The sequence below is a fragment of the Podospora pseudoanserina genome, chromosome 1, assembly GCF_035222485.1.
Source record: "Podospora pseudoanserina strain CBS 124.78 chromosome 1, whole genome shotgun sequence".
Taxonomy (NCBI): Eukaryota; Fungi; Ascomycota; class Sordariomycetes; order Sordariales; family Podosporaceae; genus Podospora; species Podospora pseudoanserina.
In genome coordinates, this window is record NC_085920.1 from 7,236,003 (window position 1) to 7,252,918 (window position 16,916).

The 16,916-nt window shown below is 52.9% G+C and overlaps 4 protein-coding genes across 4 annotated transcripts; 3 read left to right on the top strand and 1 right to left on the bottom strand.

Annotated features, from left to right (window-relative positions):
• Positions 1–150: 150 nt before the first annotated feature.
• On the top strand, positions 151–2,924 carry QC764_120310 (uncharacterized protein; the record flags this gene model as incomplete). The annotated part of the gene is made up of 3 exons (XM_062943291.1): positions 151–681; positions 811–2,437; positions 2,507–2,924. The coding sequence occupies exons 1-3, from the start codon at positions 324–326 to the stop codon at positions 2,922–2,924; spliced, it is 2,403 nt and encodes an 800-aa protein (XP_062806371.1). The 5' UTR covers positions 151–323.
• Positions 2,925–3,634: 710 nt separating this feature from the next.
• SEC21 (coatomer subunit gamma) lies at positions 3,635–6,587 on the top strand (the record flags this gene model as incomplete). Its single annotated transcript, XM_062943292.1, has 4 exons — positions 3,635–3,710; positions 3,779–4,089; positions 4,149–6,282; positions 6,355–6,587. The coding sequence occupies 4 exons, from the start codon at positions 3,635–3,637 to the stop codon at positions 6,585–6,587; spliced, it is 2,754 nt and encodes a 917-aa protein (XP_062806372.1).
• Positions 6,588–7,996: 1,409 nt separating this feature from the next.
• On the top strand, positions 7,997–9,262 carry EPT1 (Phosphotransferase; the record flags this gene model as incomplete). Its single annotated transcript, XM_062943293.1, has 1 exon — positions 7,997–9,262. The coding sequence occupies one exon, from the start codon at positions 7,997–7,999 to the stop codon at positions 9,260–9,262; it is 1,266 nt and encodes a 421-aa protein (XP_062806373.1).
• A 485-nt stretch (positions 9,263–9,747) lies between these two features.
• Positions 9,748–11,845, bottom strand: YAP3 (AP-1-like transcription factor). Its single transcript, XM_062943294.1, has 3 exons — positions 11,445–11,845; positions 10,896–11,206; positions 9,748–10,754 (listed from the first exon to the last, which is right to left on the bottom strand). The coding sequence occupies exons 1-3, from the start codon at positions 11,571–11,573 to the stop codon at positions 10,235–10,237; spliced, it is 960 nt and encodes a 319-aa protein (XP_062806374.1). The 5' UTR covers positions 11,574–11,845; the 3' UTR covers positions 9,748–10,234.
• Positions 11,846–16,916: the final 5,071 nt, after the last annotated feature.

A 16,916-nucleotide genomic window follows, 5' to 3' on the forward strand; every position in this document is an offset into this window, starting at 1 on the left:
AACTTCCACCACAACAACGTATGGTCCGTGCAGTGACCGAGCCCACCAACCTCTCGAAGCTCGTGCCTTTATCAAGTCCGTGAGTTAAGGAGATCACGTGAAACAATGGATCGAGTATCCCAACTGAGAGCCAAGGCCTTTTTGGCCAGCAGCATTGGCAGCGCGCCAACACGACTTTTGTCGCCAACGCGTAGGATTTCACAACAACCTCACGACTTCGTTCTTGGTAACCCTAACCCCAACCCTTCTCTATCGCACAGTTTTACTGACTGTCATCAAAGCCACGTTTTGCAGAGAAACAGCAATTGTCATCAGTCCAAAACATGTCTGGACGTGGCAGAGGTCGCGGCAGAGGTGGCGCTGGCACCGACACAGGTGCAGGTCGCGCCCGGCGTTCGACTCGACAGGCCGCCGTACAGCAGCAAGAACAAAGTGAGCCCACCCCAAGCATCAACACCCAGTCTCCTGCTCAGCAGAGCAACCAAGCCATTCCGTCTCAGGATGGGCTCATGGGACCCCCCCCGCCTCCGGGCATTAAGAATGTTCAAGGTCCAAGCGTGTACCAGTTCTCACGAAGAGGCGCTCCCCGAAGTGAACGCGGCGGAAGTCTGGCAAGCCTCAACAGCGTTGCTGTCAGTGACTCTGTGTACACAGCAATGCCATCCCAGGCGGATCATCTGAGTGAGTCGGCCAGCTTGCCCGGTTCTCCCATTGTCGAAGGCGCCGACCTCGATTTGAACTTCATATTTCCTAGTTTGTTCTTATTGTTTTAGATTGGGTTTGATGAACTGGTTGCTGACAATGTTCTAGACACTACCGGGCTCCCAGGTGCTGCTCTGGGAACCCCCATACGCCCAATTAATGTGCCAGTTCGAGCCACAAGTGTCCCGTTTTCTGTGAAGTACGAGACCCCTGGCAAGCGGGCGCGTCAAACTGTGTTCATGACCCGCAGATTACGCGACCTCAAAAATACAAGCGTCGAGTTCTTTGAGCATCTCTGCACTTATCAAGACGATGAAGGATGGGAGGAAGCCCATGAGCAGATCCGCTTTATCTATGATGCTTTCCGGAGGGTTTACGTTGGTAAGAACAGCGAGCCTACCATCGATCCCTCCTTTGTTCTTGAAGCCATGGGGCACCACGAAGGCACTCCTGCATGGTACGAGGCTTACCGGACTGTTTACCTCGCCAATCTCGCCGCGCTTCTTCAAGACATCCAGACAACGGAGCAGCAGGATTACTTGCCTCTCCTTCAGTCCTGGGAAGAGGACTTCCCCAAGTTTTACATACCAAAGGACCAGGACATTGCGGGTGTTTCTGAGATGGTGATCGATATTCGGACGCAGCTCTCAATCTTCACCCTCAAGAAGTTCCGGCAAGATGGCTCCATCGACTTTCATCCATACGAAAAGATTGCCAAGATTTGGAGCGGCGAGGATGTTTCGGCCAGCAAAGTGGAAGCTGCCTTGGGAGGAAACCAGGATGAACTTCAACTGAAACCTGTTGACCCTGAGGACCCCGACTCAGCGCTGCACAGCGAGAGAGCGTGGACGCGGCTCAGATCGCTGTGCGAGCACTTTCTCAATCAACACTTGACGCCTGGTACCGAAAACGCTTTCGACCAAGCACTCAACCAACTTCAGTCCACTTATGACTTCTCTGAGTTTGTCAAACATCTCCGCGCGTTGGTCGAGGACAGCTTCCTCCGTACCAAGGAGGCTTTGGATGCTGCGGAACTCCCTCTGCCTGGCCAGTCATCCGATGCGAGTAGGATTGATTCGCAGATTCAAACCCAACTGGAAGCCGAAATGGCTCAAGATCCTGCTTCGTCATACAACGTCGGCTACCCTTCCTCATTGCCGACTTACCCAAGGATCCCCTATCCGGAGTTTAGCCAAGAGTCGAGCCCTGGATTCAGTGATCAGGCGCCGCGAAGCGGTTTCCAGAACGGAGCTATCTACGCTCAGTCTGCCGCACAGGTGACGACGACAACCGGCGGTAGGAAGAAACGCGGGGCGGCTGCTGCGGATGCCAGCGGTGACCAGGAGAATACTCAGCCGAAGAAGCGTGCTAGACGCAAGAAGAATGCCGATGCAGAGTCCGACCCGTCTGCCAACGGCCAAGTCGTTCCTGTCCAGCCGGCAGCTCCCATTCAGTACCCCCCTCTCCCCGGTACTCAGCTGGAGCCCGATTTTGATGCTCTCACTCAGCGATCCAAGGAGATATCGGCTGCCAATCGGAAGGCCAGAGAGCCGCAAGTGCGCTCTGCCTGGGTACGGAATGATGTTCGGGAGTTGGTCAAGGCTGTTCACACATACGGCTGCAAGTGGAGTGTTATCGAGAAGCAAATCAAGGAGGGAAATATTCATTTCGAGCGGCCTCGGGATCAGCAAGCCCTCCGTGACAAGGCGCGCTTGCTCAAGCAAGATTTCCTCAAGTAAGTCAGCCTGTCATGGTGATCAGCACAATACCTTGCCACCGATTACTAACGTTCATTTCTCTCCAGGGTCGATGGCGTTCTCCCCAAGGGCTTTGATCTCGTCGTGCTGGGGAAGAAAGAGAGAGAAGCCGTCAAAGCTTGCGGCAAGAACCCCGACCGCAAAGAATCTGATCTTGATGCCAACGGCCATCCAATCAACACGGAATTTGGCGATTCCGTCACCGCCGCGGCCCATGCGGCACCTGTTGCGCAGATGGACGCGCTTCCTCCTCCCCCGCCCCACGATCCCCAACTTCTCCAAGGTGCTGTGCATGGCGTGCAGGGCAACGATATCGGTATGGATGGCGGCCAAGATGGCATGCAAGATAATGGGTTTTCCGAGCACGGTAAATCCGAAGCTGACCCGGTACACGACCCGGCGATGGACGCCTCTGCCGAAGCTCAGCCTGTGATCTCGGACCTGCAGCCACTTACAACTGTCTAGGACGCAGATTCTATAGCACAGTGGGCGTCGGACATTGGTGAGCCCAACTAGGGTCGACTTATCCCCTCCATGACCGGTGTCTGCCGCCAATCCTCTGGTTATAACTACTATGAAATATTTTTATTTTTTATTTTTTTTTAGTTTTTTTTAAAGTTTTCTACATGGGAACCGTTGGGCGAGAAAAGATGTTGAATAACGTTAATGGGCACCATCGGTAGTATCTCCGTCAACTTTATGCGGACTGGAGAGGCAGCGAGTATCATTGTTAAAGTTTGTACCATCAAGGAAACCAAAAAATGGGTGGGAAAACTTGGGGTTTGATAGTTTAGCTAGGAGTCACAGTGTTTGTAGGGTTTCTTGTCGGAATAACTGTAGTCAACATGGCTATTTGTACAACTGTACTCGGTACTTCTTCGTGACATGCTGGCCACCTACGGTTCCTTTAATCTACAAGTTCAATGCTCTGTTTGATGTCGTCGAAAGGGGCATGCACGTGACCCCACAATCCGCAACATGGCAGCTGGGGGGGCTGGTCTGTGCGTCTCATTGTCACCCCCCTGAGCTGTGGGGGCGGTTCGGTGGCCGCTGAATGGCGCGGGCATTGGCCAGCAAGCCATCCATGAATTGGCAACGTCGCGAGTTGGATCTCAAACTGCTGAGCCCGACTTCCACACAGCTCTACCAGCGCAAACCGTCTCGTTCTGCCCACCATGAGCTACGGGAAGAAGGACGAGGATGCCGATACTGGTCTGGTCAAGATTGACCGGACCCAGGTTTTCCAAGAAGGTAGGAATCAACCGCTGCCGTTGCGTTATGCAGTGGCCATCAGCTAATTACGAACTGGCGGTCCGCAGCTCGACTGTTCAACAGCTCCCCCATCCAACCGCGAAGATGCCGCATTCTCTTGACCAAGATCGGCCTGCTCCTCTACACGGGCGAGAAGTTCCCTACCACGGAAGCAACCACTCTTTTTTTCGGCATCTCGAAGCTCTTCCAGAACAAAGATGCCAGTCTGCGCCAGATGGTCCACCTCATCATCAAGGAGCTCGCCAGCTCCGCCGAGGACATCATCATGGTCACGAGCACCATCATGAAGGATACTGGAGGCAGTACGGATGCCATCTATCGCCCAAATGCCATCAGAGCGCTCTGCCGCATTATTGATGTACGAGCTGCGGCGTCCAAGTGTCTCTGCCCAGCTGGCTAACACTCCTAACCAAACAGGCTACCACTGTCCAGTCCATCGAGCGAGTCCTCAAAACTGCCATCGTCGATAAGAACCCCACCGTTTCCTCTGCCGCTCTCGTTTCGTCGTACCACCTCCTCCCCATTGCCAGAGAAGTCGTCAAGAGATGGCAAAGCGAGACCCAGGAGGCGGCTGCTAGCACCAAGTCGTCCGGTGGCTTCTCGCTCGGCTTCTCTTCGTCTTCAGCCAACCTTCCCGTGAACAACTCCACGATGACCCAGTACCACGCTATCGGTCTGTTGTACCAGATGAGGATGCACGACAGGATGGCATTGGTGAAGATGGTGCAGCAGTTCGGTGCGGCCGGCGCTGTGAAGAACCCCGCCGCCATTGTCATGCTCGTCCGTCTTGCCGCCCAGCTGGCCGAGGAGGATGCCCAGCTCAGGAGGCCGATGATGCAGCTGCTGGATGGCTGGCTCAGGCATAAGAGCGAGATGGTCAACTTCGAGGCGGCCAAGGCTATCTGCGACATGCGGGACGTCACCGACGCCGAGGTTTCGCAGGCCGTCCACGTCCTCCAGCTCTTCCTCACCTCTCCTCGCGCTGTCACCAAGTTTGCGGCTCTTCGTATTCTGCACAACATCGCCTCGTTCAAGCCCAATGTTGTCAACGTCTGCAACCCCGACATCGAGCTCCTCATCTCCAACAGCAACCGTTCCATTGCTACTTTCGCCATCACCACCCTGCTCAAGACCGGCAACGAGGCTAGTGTGGATCGTCTCATGAAGCAAATCTCCGGCTTCATGTCTGAGATCACGGATGAGTTCAAGATTACCATCGTGGAGGCCATCCGCACGCTTTGCCTCAAGTTCCCTAGCAAGCAGGCCGGCATGCTCCAGTTCCTCAGCGGCGTCCTGCGCGATGAGGGTGGCTATGAGTTCAAGCGCGCCGTGGTGGAGAGCATGTTTGACCTGATCAAGTTTGTCCCCGAGTCAAAGGAGGAGGCTCTCGCCCATCTGTGCGAATTCATCGAGGACTGCGAGTTTACCAAGCTTGCTGTTCGCATCCTGCATCTCCTTGGTGTGGAAGGCCCCAAGACCTCGCAGCCTACCAAGTACATCCGGTACATCTACAACCGTGTTGTGCTTGAAAACGCCCTTGTTCGCGCCGCCGCCGTCACCGCGTTGGCCAAGTTCGGTGTTGGCCAGAAGGACCCCGAGGTCAAGCGCAGTGTGGACGTTTTGCTCACCCGATGCTTGGACGATGTGGATGATGAGGTCCGTGATCGTGCTGCGCTCAACCTCAGCCTGATGCACGAGGAGGATGAGTTGGCGACGAGGTTCGTCAGGAACGACAGCATGTTCTCTCTTCCATACTTTGAGCACCAGCTCGTCATGTACGTCACATCTGATGACAAGTCTGTGTTTGACGACTCTTTCGACGTCTCCAAGATCCCAATTGTCACCCGGGAGCAGGCCGATGCGGAGGACAGGACGAAGAAGCTCACGGCCACCACACCATCGCTCAAGCCACCAAAGACCGGCCCCACCAAGGCTGCTCCCTCGGCGGCCGACGCCGCGGCTTCTGCCACAGCTACCGCGCAAAAGTATGCCCAGGAGCTTTTGGCCATCCCAGAGCTCAAGGAGTTTGGTGCCGTGCTCAAATCCTCGCCTGTCGTGGAGCTCACGGAGGCCGAGACCGAGTACGTCGTCAGCGTGGTCAAGCACATCTTCAAGGAGCACATTGTGCTGCAGTATGAAGTCAAGAACACGCTTCCCGACACCGTATTAGAAAATGTCTCCGTTGTGGCTACTCCTTCGGACGAGGAAGAGCTGCAAGAGGTGTTTATCATTCAGGCTGAGAAACTGGCTACGGATGAGCCAGGCAAGATCTATGTTGCGTTCCAGAAGGTGAACGGCGAAGGGGCTCTTCCCATCGCCACCTTCAGCAACGTTCTCAAGTTCACCAGCAAGGAGATTGATCCCACTACTGGCGAGCCAGAGGAGACTGGGTATGATGACGAGTACGAAGTTTCCGAGTTTGACTTGTCGGGTGCCGATTATGTGGTGCCGGCGTTTGCTAGCAACTTTGCGCACATCTGGGAGCAGGTGGGCGCTCAAGGGGACGAGGCTGAGGAGACGCTGCAGCTGAGTGGGATGAAGAGCATAGCGGGTATGTTTTTTTTCCCCCACTTTTACTACGATATCGTTGGTTTGCTAACTTCTTTATTTTTATTTTTTATAGATGCCACTGAACAACTAGCCAAGGCACTGTCACTCCAGCCTCTGGAGGGCACCGATGTACCAGTGAACCAGACGACACACACGCTCAAGCTGCTGGGCAAGACGGTCGGCGGCGGCAGAGTGGTGGCCAACGTCAGGATGGCCTACTCATCCAAGACAGGCGTGACAACCAAGATCACGGTGAGGAGTGAGGAGGAAGGTGTGGCGGCTCTTGTTATTGGTTCTGTTGCTTAATGACCTGTTTGGCGTTATACCTATTTTATTATACTTGGCCGTTGTTGGTTGTTTTTGGTTTGCGTTGGGGTGGGGGGGAAGGCGAGGGAAAATTGAAGAGAATTATTAACTACAATAGAGGGTTTCTGTGCAAAGTGAGAGATGAATGGGTATGTGTTTGGATACGGAAAATGGAGGGGGGGGGGGATAAAGGTTGACGACTGGTGTGTGACAAAATGCCGAAGTGTAGACATCTGATGAATACAGTGAAAAGGGGTGGTTCAACAAGGTACATGCTGGAGTGTGTGGTGAGTTGATGTTTGACATGTGATGCCGTGTGGTGAGGGGCGAAGCCATTGACAGAGGGGGACCAGATGATCAGCTTGTCGTTGCCAAGGAATCCAGGCGTTGGGTTGAAGTGCATTATCGGCAAAAAGCCGCTGGCAAAAAGTGGGTTAAGTGATGCATTGGAGATCGATAAGATTGGGTAATCGGCGACCCTTGCACGGGCTAAGCAACAAGTCAAAAGTGGGGTTTGGGTTTCTCCAACCTCTAAAGGTTTTGAGGAACAAGAACTGTTGTTTGGAATCGAACGGGGTTCTATAGTTTGGTTGATCGTCTGATTCGAGGAGAGGACATAATTGGTTGCTGCCTGGATGAGATGAACTGATTCGGGGTACACGGTTCAGCTGACTGGCGACTTTTTTGGTGCCGTAGATTTGGACAATGCGGAAGCGGGAATTGTGAGTTGGAAGGGTACGAGAGTAGCAGAAATTGGGACAAAACCCATGACGCACTTTCCCACCACCACCGCATCACATTTCCCTGTTTCCTGGTTGATTGGTTGGCTCATTTCACCTCTTTTTATTTTTGATATGCGGTAGCAAAGCACAAGACACGAAGCCTGTCCCTGTCCAAGTCCAGACGGTCGTGATGCGGAACGCGTAACAATCTACTTGCTGCGAAGAAAAAAAGAAAGAAAAAAAAAAAAACATCTCAAGGAGGGGTCCCCCCTCTTTCTTTCTTTTCGCATCTTGACCACTACCTGTGCATGAGAAAGCTCCACTCTGGGCATTCTTTACTTTCTCCAGTCTTCTTGCCCCGAGTTGAGGAGCCGCTCTTCTCCTCTCCCCTCTTTTACGTCCCCGAGATCGCTGGTTGTTGTGTTTTCTCTTTTTTTTTCTCTTCTGCCGGTTTTCTCTTCCGCCGGTTTTCTCTTCCAGTCGGAAAAGGGCCTCTCATTCAGCAGTAAGGGAGCACAACAACAGGCGCGACGCAAGTGTCTGCGAGAAGCCATCTCCCAGCACAAATCAACAACAAAGAACACGCCGCCATAAACCCCGTTATAACCTCGACTCCTCTTCCCGACCGAAAACAACCACAACTCCTCCCGCTGACGAAGCCGCTTCCGAGCGCACCTTTTACCGACCATGGTCTACGTCCGTCAAGAGCGGCTCCCGGCCCTCAAGCAATACAAGTACTCCTCGGTCGACCACTCCCTCGTCTCGAAATATATCCTCAAGCCCTTTTACACCAACGTCGTGATCAAACTGTTCCCCCTGTCCATGGCCCCCAACCTGATCACCCTGACGGGCTTCATGTTTGTCGTCGCCAACTTTTTGACCCTGCTCTGGTACAACCCCACGCTTGACCAAGACTGCCCGTCGTGGGTGTACTACTCCTGGGCTGCCGGCCTCTTCCTCTACCAGACCTTTGACGCGGTCGACGGGACCCAGGCAAGAAGGACGAAGCAGTCTGGCCCGCTAGGCGAGCTGTTCGATCACGGCGTTGACGCGCTGAACACGAGCTTGGAGGTGCTGATTTTTGCGGCGTCGCAGAACATGGGGCAGTCTTGGAAGACGGTCGCGACGCTGTTTGCGAGCTTGTTGACGTTTTATGTCCAGACCTGGGATGAGTACCACACCAAGACTCTGACGCTCGGGATTGTCAACGGGCCAGTGGAGGGGATTTTAATTCTGGTGGGAGTGTATGCCTTGACGGGTTACAAGGGGGGGGCGAGTTTCTGGCAGCAGGGGATGCTGGCTGCTGTCGGGATCCCGCAGGAGATTTTGGGCCTGACGATCCCGGAGGGGGTTTATAACATGAACTTTACCGAGTGGTACATGGTTCAGGGAACGGTTGTGTTGGTTTACAACACTGTCGAGTCGGCGAGGAATGTGATTCGGGCGAGGAGGGCGAAGGGGGACAAGTCGCGGTATGCTCTGGTCGGGCTGGGACCATTCTTCGCGGCATGGGGGCTGATTGTGGCTTATCTGTGGTTGCAGCCGGGGATTTTGAGGGGGCATTTGGTTCCTTTTGCGCTGTTTGCCGGGTTGGTGAATGCGTATAGCGTGGGACAGATGATCACGGCACATTTGGTCAAGTTGGATTTCCCCTACTGGAACGTCATGGTCATCCCTCTGGGCTTTGGGGTGGTGGATTCGCTTGGGCCGTTGCTGCTGAAGCATAGCCCTATTCCTGGCCTGGGGTGGCCGAGTGCCCTCGGGGATGGGGTGTATCAGGTTGCGTACATGTTCTGCATGCTGGGGATGGCGGTTGGTGTGTATGGGAGTTTTGTGGTGGATGTGATTGTGACGATTTGCGACTACTTGGACATTTGGTGCTTGACGATTAAGCACCCGTATGTTCCTGAGGAGGAGGACGAGAGCAACGGGGAGTTGAAGAAGAAGAATTGAGCGGGGAGGGGAAAGTGAAGTTGAACTCGGTGGGTTGGGAGGTGGAAGGGGCGAGACAGGAACACGGAAACTGGGTTATCCTAATGGTATACACAGGAAGAGGCACATGGTGGCGTACCAGGGAGGCGGTTTGAGAACCATTTTCGTTTTGGCCTGATCAGTTTGACCGGCAAAACATTGCAACACAACATGACGATTTGATACCTCTATAGTTTTTTTTTTTTTTTTTTTTTTTTTATGACGAATCTGGCTTTGGTGTTTCATGGGAGGGTATATATAGACGGATAGCTTTGCTAGCGTAGTTTAGCTTAGCTTAGCCTTTGCTTGGGGGTGAAGGAGAAACGGTCATTTTGAACAACTTCATTATCTCAACGCTTGCATAGTGGTGGTCTGCCTTTTGTCTTTTGTGCCCACAGTAAGCTTTAACCCACAAGGCCCTCGTAACCAGATATCCAAGAGTTTTCAATTTTCAAATCATCCCTATCTAGTGAGATCGAAAGCCACTTCAAAACATCATTTGAGATTCAATATATGCCCAGCTTTGGATCGGCAATATCCAAACACAAAGCATGGAGGAACGAAGTTCAAAAAGAATGCGAGTGCCTCTCCCCCGCTCCCACCCATATTCACAATGTTGAAGTTTGTAAAAAAAAAAAAAAAAAAAAAAGAAAAAAAAAAAAAGGAAAAAAGAACAAAAAGAATGCAACCCAATAAACGCCCCTTATTTACCCTCTTGCCCAACCACATACCGTCCAGCCCAACCATCGTGCTCTCCCGAAAAACCGCTGCCAACCGACCCATAACCCGGGACCCCTTATAACGCCAAAAAGCTCAACCCAGTTCGTTTTTAGTGTACTGTGTGATATATGCTGGGTGACAGACTGATTTTCTTGCGTGTACGTAAAGAGAGTTGGGTGTTGTGTCGGTCATAATCTTCGTAAAAAACTCGGCAAATCATACAACGCTGTTGAATCAAAGAAGCTCGTCGCTCCCACTGGCCACACTCTGCTCGATGGCCATGAGAATGGCCCTTTCCTCAAACACCGGGCCTTGGCCATCGCACTTGGCCAGAGGCTTGATCCGTTCGCTGACTGCTCCGATATCAACCAGTCCACGCCGGAAGAGATCATGGCTGATGATTAACTCCCACGTTGCGCCTGCAGCGAGAAGACGTTCGCCGCTGTCACTGGTCACTATCCTGTGGCTTGGAGTCTTGTTGGCGTGGTTCTGGAGGACGTTGGAGTAAAAGTCGGTTGGGTTGTACGACATGGGACCTGTCACGACTGGTGAGGCGCTGTTCCTGCCGGGCGACCCACCGCCGTTAGCATTAGATGTCGCCCGCAGGATCTCGAGCTCGGTCATCTTCTGCTGCAGTTCCTTCTTCAGGCGCTCATTCTCGGTCGCCGTCTCCTGCTCCCTTTGCTCGGTTTGTTGCAGGCGGTTTTCGAGGTCCTTGACGTGGCGTTCCTTGCGCTCGCGGAAGGCTCGTTGACTACAGACAAGGTCAGCAAGGTCGTGTGCACCAATGACGGGACGGGGCCGCAAGCACGGCGGACATCCCGTCCGATGTGTTCATCCTGGGAGCCGACAGGATGGTTGGTGCAACAAAGGACGGAGCCGGAGTATCACATACGCTGCACGGTTTTGAGCTTTGCGCCTCGACTGGGCTGGGGTCAGGTCATCCTCTTCCGAATTGGACCCTTGTTGCCGACGGCTCTGCTCGTCAAAGTCTATCGTGGAGAGAGGCAGGATCTCAACAGTAGGGGGCCGCGCCTGCGGGACGGCGCCATTGATGGGGCCCGGCTGCACAGGTGCAGGAATGGGAGCCTGACCCGGCGGCGTGGGTGGACCCGGGAAGGTCTGCGCAGGATTGAATTGGACGTAGTTGTCGAAGTTCTGGAACTGCTCATGAGGGATGCCGTTGGGATATTGCTCGTAGACCTCCTGAGTAATCATTGTGTAAGCCTCTCGTACGCAACGGCCAATGCGCGCTACTGCCCACGGATGGCGGGCAAATGCGGAGACCATAAGACCAGACAGCCACACAAAAGCGAGCCCAAGTCCGGCCTGTCGGAGTACAACAAGCCGGACGCTTCCTCTTCCTCGTCCTCGTCCCCGTCCTCGTCCTCTTCCTCCTCTTCGTCCCTGCGCCGTCCAGACTTCAGACCGAAATGCAACCTACCGGAGGTGAGGTGGTGTTGAAGTCGTCCGACGCTACCGATGTGGAATGCGCCGGAGTGAGGGGAGGAGGGATCCCCATGAATTGGTAGGGCTGAGAGCCACCAAAGTACGCGGTATGTGTGAAATCCATAGCGGCCGTTGTCCGTTGAAGAATAGAGATCACGCTATCCGCTTAGACTAGTATATAAGAGATGTGTCTGGTGCAGTGAGGGGATCCGGCCAAAAGCGCGCGAGAGAGAGAGAGAGAGAGGAGAAAAGGAGCGAACTTGGTAGTGTCTGGTGCGGGATGATGGGATGATCAGCAGCGAAGTCGCAGCAGGTTGATCATTGATGGCTGGCCTGAAAAAAAGGGCGGGGAACTCCAATAAGTTTATCGAGGGGACGGGGAGGGACAGGGGTACAACACACACGGAGGGGTGGGGTCCGCAGTGTGCGGTGGGGAATTACAACAGCGCGCTAAAGTGGTCCAGTCCAGTCGAGGTCGCTGTGGGCGAGACCCCCAGTTGAAGCTGCCACTCCACGGCCAGAAAGGTACCTTTTCATTGCAACCTCCTCCGTGAACAAACGCGTGCCGCGCCCCTCGCCAGTCTCGCCCATCCCTAACCCCTCCTCCCCTCCCCCATCGGACGAAGGACCCAGACACATGAGATCGAAATCGTGGAGCTCTGCCGCAGATTGAAACATGTGCCACGCACGCGGAACCTGGCAACATGCTCTTATCGCAAGGCATTTACAGCACTCTACCATAGTACGACGAAGCTGGCTACGTTGGCTGACTGGATGCGGACAAGTCAGGGCCTCGGGCAGGATGGTCAGCTGGAACCTTGAGCAATGTCGAGTCCTGAGGTGCGCTCCCTCTATCACATATTAAGGTAGCAACCTGGAAGTTCTATGCAGAAACGGCAACGACAACGACAGCATCACCAACACTCAGGACGCGGGTCCTAACACAAGACTTTCTCCAGGTGCGAAGCTGATCTGATCCGTGCGAGCCTACGGTGTGATTCAGAGGCAACCAACCAACCCACAGCAGTCAGCAGACCGGCGGCCTACAATCCCATTCTCAGCGAGATTCACAGAGCTTTGCGTTTTTCAGCCCAGTTGTCTCACAAGCAACGCTAAGCTTTGAAGGATACGGCATACTTCCCCGAAACCATACAGATCATTTGATCCATTGAAGACAGGCCAAGTATTTGCTCTTCATGTTATCCGCCGTCACCGAGCAACACAGGGGGTTGTCAAGTTGGACACCCAGGCATACTCGCTTCTACCAAAACCAATCATGCCTAGACTGTGCTAACCACGGCATGAGAAGGAACCCGTACGTGCAACAAACTAGGAGACCGCTCATCAAGCACGGCAGCTTCGCGGAGCCACATGGCACAGTCCACAACTTGCGCCATTATTCTGCCGTCCTCAGACACTGCTCAACTCCCGGGATGACTCGAGTATGAACCTGGATAGCAGTCGTGCCACAAAGTCTCCGTTGTTGACCCGAGAGCGCAGCTATCTTGGACATCCTTGTGCGATTCCAGAAGCTCGCACAGTTCTTCACAGCAGTCGTGTGTGCTACAAAAGCCCACGCTCGAGCTCGAGTCCTCGAGGGGGTGGCCCAGCAGGCGCAACCAGGTGACTGAACCCGGGGAACGGGGCTTCATGGATGCTGCCCGGTGCACCAGGATTGCCTTCCTTCACCCCCAGAGTCACTTATGGTCTGTGCTCTGATCCGTCTGGACAGCTTTACACTTCTTTGATATATGCTTCCCCAGTTCGGCGGTTCTTCTCAAAACTGCATTGTCCCCCTCGAGGCCCGAACAAACTAACGCCGTCTCCTCCGTCAGCTCTTTCCGAGCTGTGCTTCCCACCCTCGAAAAAGCAGTATTCTTCGAGAAGCTGCAAGAGCCCGAAACACTCCAAACTGCTATTCGTCAATAACTACTCCCAAGTGTTTCGAACAGCGTCGTTGTGTGGCTTGCAGCTGACCACCAGGGGAAGGGGGAGGCTTCAGTCGGCACAATTTCTGCCAGGAAAATCGTGCAACAGGACCGGGTGCCTCCGATCTGACAACCTGGAGGTTCGAGCTTCAACATACACCTATCAGAGCGGTTGAACAAATGGTATCTGGTGGAGGGCGCGGCTCCTCACTGCCCACGCAATTTTTTGGCTCGTTCGGGAGCAGGGCTTGGCTTGGCTTATACGCCGCACCCATGCGTCGCCGACTTCTCTTGAGCATGCACCCAAAGCACAGATCCGCACCTTATTTGAGCCAGAGTCGCCGATATGTGGTTCCCCTCTTCCACCGAACCCTCTCTTTCGCTGTGCAGGTGGCGTTTTGGTCGTTGTGCGTTGTGTCGTTCCCCACCTTCAACCTAGACCGTTTTCTGGCTTTGGTTTATGTGAACGAATCGGGACTTCCCCCCTTCACTGCCGTTTGCGGTGAGCAAACGGAGAACTCCGTCATTAGTTTCTGGTCTGATTCGGGGCGTTGTTGTCCAGCCTTCATTGAACAGGGGCGGAAAATGTACACGCACACAAAACATGCCCGTACAGATGACCACATACATGGCCAGCAATTCAAGCTGCCATCCCTTTTTATCAGGATCTGTGGATTACCCAAGAAAGGCTACCTGCAAGGTGAGTCAGCAGAGGTGCAATAGACCGCTGTCCAGAGCTTGGCAGCGTCAGCCAGAAGCTTCTTCTGGATATCTCTTCGTATTATTGCTAGTCCAAAACATGATATCGCCATCTACTAAAGTCCAGAAAAAGGGGGCCGAGAGCAGTCCAGGAACATATTATGTTAACAGAAAGGTAGGATTTGGACCCAGATGCCTCTCGGGTTGAGCCTCAAGTTGTCAGATTTGGAGATGTCTTGTGATGGAAAGCCGGGTAACGGCACCGAATAACTACCGCATATTTTCCAGAGGAGACACAGGGTCCATAGGAACTCGTATCTTCTTCTAACGGCCTGCCTTGTGCAGACTGAACTCATGTGTTTATGCCCTCCGAACAGTAATCATGAGATGGCTCACCCGCGGCCTCCTTCCCCTCCGTCACAGATACAGAGATGCCAAGCATCTGACATACATACATACAGACAGACAAAGGTCCATCTCACATGTTGTCTTGGCGAGTGTGCCACGCCCGCTCGTGAGATTAAGCTCGTGTGGGTGGGTGTGGGATGCTGCAAGTCAGCCCTAAATAAACGATGAAAAGACTCGGCAGGGTGTAGACATCACTTTGGACCCCTGGGGTATGGTCTGTTGGCTGGAATAAAAGGGCCTGACGCCACAAGAGCCCCAAGCAGCGGCAGCGTCATGATAGGCGAGCTTCAGCTCAGGGGCACCTGAGGCGGCCCCGGAGGGTGGTGACCCTAGGCAGCGCGATATGGTGATGCTTGGTTGGATCACTCATCCTTTATTGCTGGTCTTTCTGCCGAGAGAGAAGGCTCATCGTGGTGGAAGCAGGTAGCTGCACGTCAGATCCTTCCTTGTTTGTGGTGGTTTGGGCGCGATTGGATGGAAGCTTGAGAAGTTTTGAGAGATCCCATGCTATGGTGTGGTTGGGGGCCGAGAGGCCCTCAGAATAACTTTTGTACAGGGAGGTCTTGACGGCGGTGGTGTGATGGTTACCAGCACGAGTTGGGTGGGATAGATACCTATCTGCTTCTGACGTGATTTCGAACCGGTATACATGATGCATACTGTATTCATATATCAACAAGACCAGATGACGTGAGTCGGTAAAATATAGTAAGGTTCTGACTTCACGAAGACCAATGATGAATCAACAAGCATGGTTGCCGCAGGTGAGCACGGAAGATGAGGGATAAATCAGAAATGAGGCTTTAAGACATGGTGAAATTCCTGTATGGTTTGACGTCGTTCCTGTCAACTCGAGGGAGACATCTAAGTCTTGTACGGTAATCTCGTAATCTTGGACGCTGGTCTTGTTGTCGTGAGGCATGGAAGGTATCTTGTACCATACTAATGAGATCATGGACGAGCCTTGTGCTCAAGTTGATCTGTCTGGAAGGCAATTCTATTCACGAGTCTTGAGAGTTTTAGGAAGCCTTTGGGGACAAACCCAAGCTGTTGTAATGCAAGTGAGACACGGCTTTCCATATGCCTACTTCTCTTAGCAAAGCCTGTTTAAATTCACCTACCCACCTACCTACCTACCAGGTAAGCAGCAGAGAAAACCCTCAGTCTAATTGGTCTCGGGGACGCCAGATTGGCCTGCAAATGATGCTGGTCCCTGTGTTGAAGACAATCCCCAGAGATTCGGGAACTTCGGGAGAATCGTAGCAAAGTATGAGGACTGCATCTTCCAGCGTGGTGTTGTGGTGGAGTTTTGTCATTTCGGGTGAACTGCTCTATTGCGTGGCGGGCTATGGAACGGTCAACTAGCTGAGAATCTTGACTTTTCTGGTTGTCCATAAGAGTTCTTCTGTATCTCCAGATTCACGGTTTGAAATGCTGATACATGTCAAATTTTCCATATCTCTTTCCGCAGGCAATGGAGAAAACAACACGATCCCATGGCTTGGTGTTGAAGGTTACACTCAGGGGTTCATGTCTTAGCAAAACCCAACGTCCCCGCTTGGCTCATTTTAGTGCGTTCTCGGCGCCTGGGGAAACGTCTCCGCCGAGAACGATGATCCCCTACACAGATATTGATCACAACTGAGGAGACGTTGATCTTTCCCTACGCTGAGAAGGTGCAAGCGAAAGTGCCGGTGTTAGGTACATAATATCGACTAATATTTTCCACCGCTAAGTTTATAGAGTACACAAGATCCTTATAAATCCACGATTCATAATTCCATCTTTTTTTAAATATGAGCTTTCTTTTATATAAAATTTCATAATATTTTAAAAAACTAATACTTTTCTATATTAAAAATAAGGCACTTATAAAGATTTATTAAAATTAGTACCTGTGAGGCCTATTTTATAGTGAATTACTGCTGTAATACTCCGTAGCGGCAGCTCTAGCAAAAGCGTTATACTCGGCAAAAGTATCTTACAAATTACCTACCCGGCACCTGCTCAGCACTTACTACATGCTGTGACGAACTCCTACCCAGAACCTCTGAAAGGGATACTGATTAAAGGCACTTTTAAACAATCTTTGTTCGGTACAGTGTCACAGTTCTGGAAGACAGTGGGGCCACGGAAGCCAATCAGTGCTGGACCGAGCGATCGAGCGGGGCTCACAGTCCAGTTGGACGGAACAGACCAATAAGATGGAGACCGGGGACCGCGGCGGAGCTTACGGTCCACGGTCCAGTATCGGCCAATCAGGAGTGGACCGAGGACCGTCTATAAGTCAACGGTCCACGGTCCCAAGGTCTATATATACGGAGGAACTGGCCGGTGTAGATAGACAGTTCCGCAGTATGCAATACAAGTCAGAATCGTTGGTATTAGACTGTTGTGACTGAGACAAGCCATTTGTTGTACACTGTTTAGCT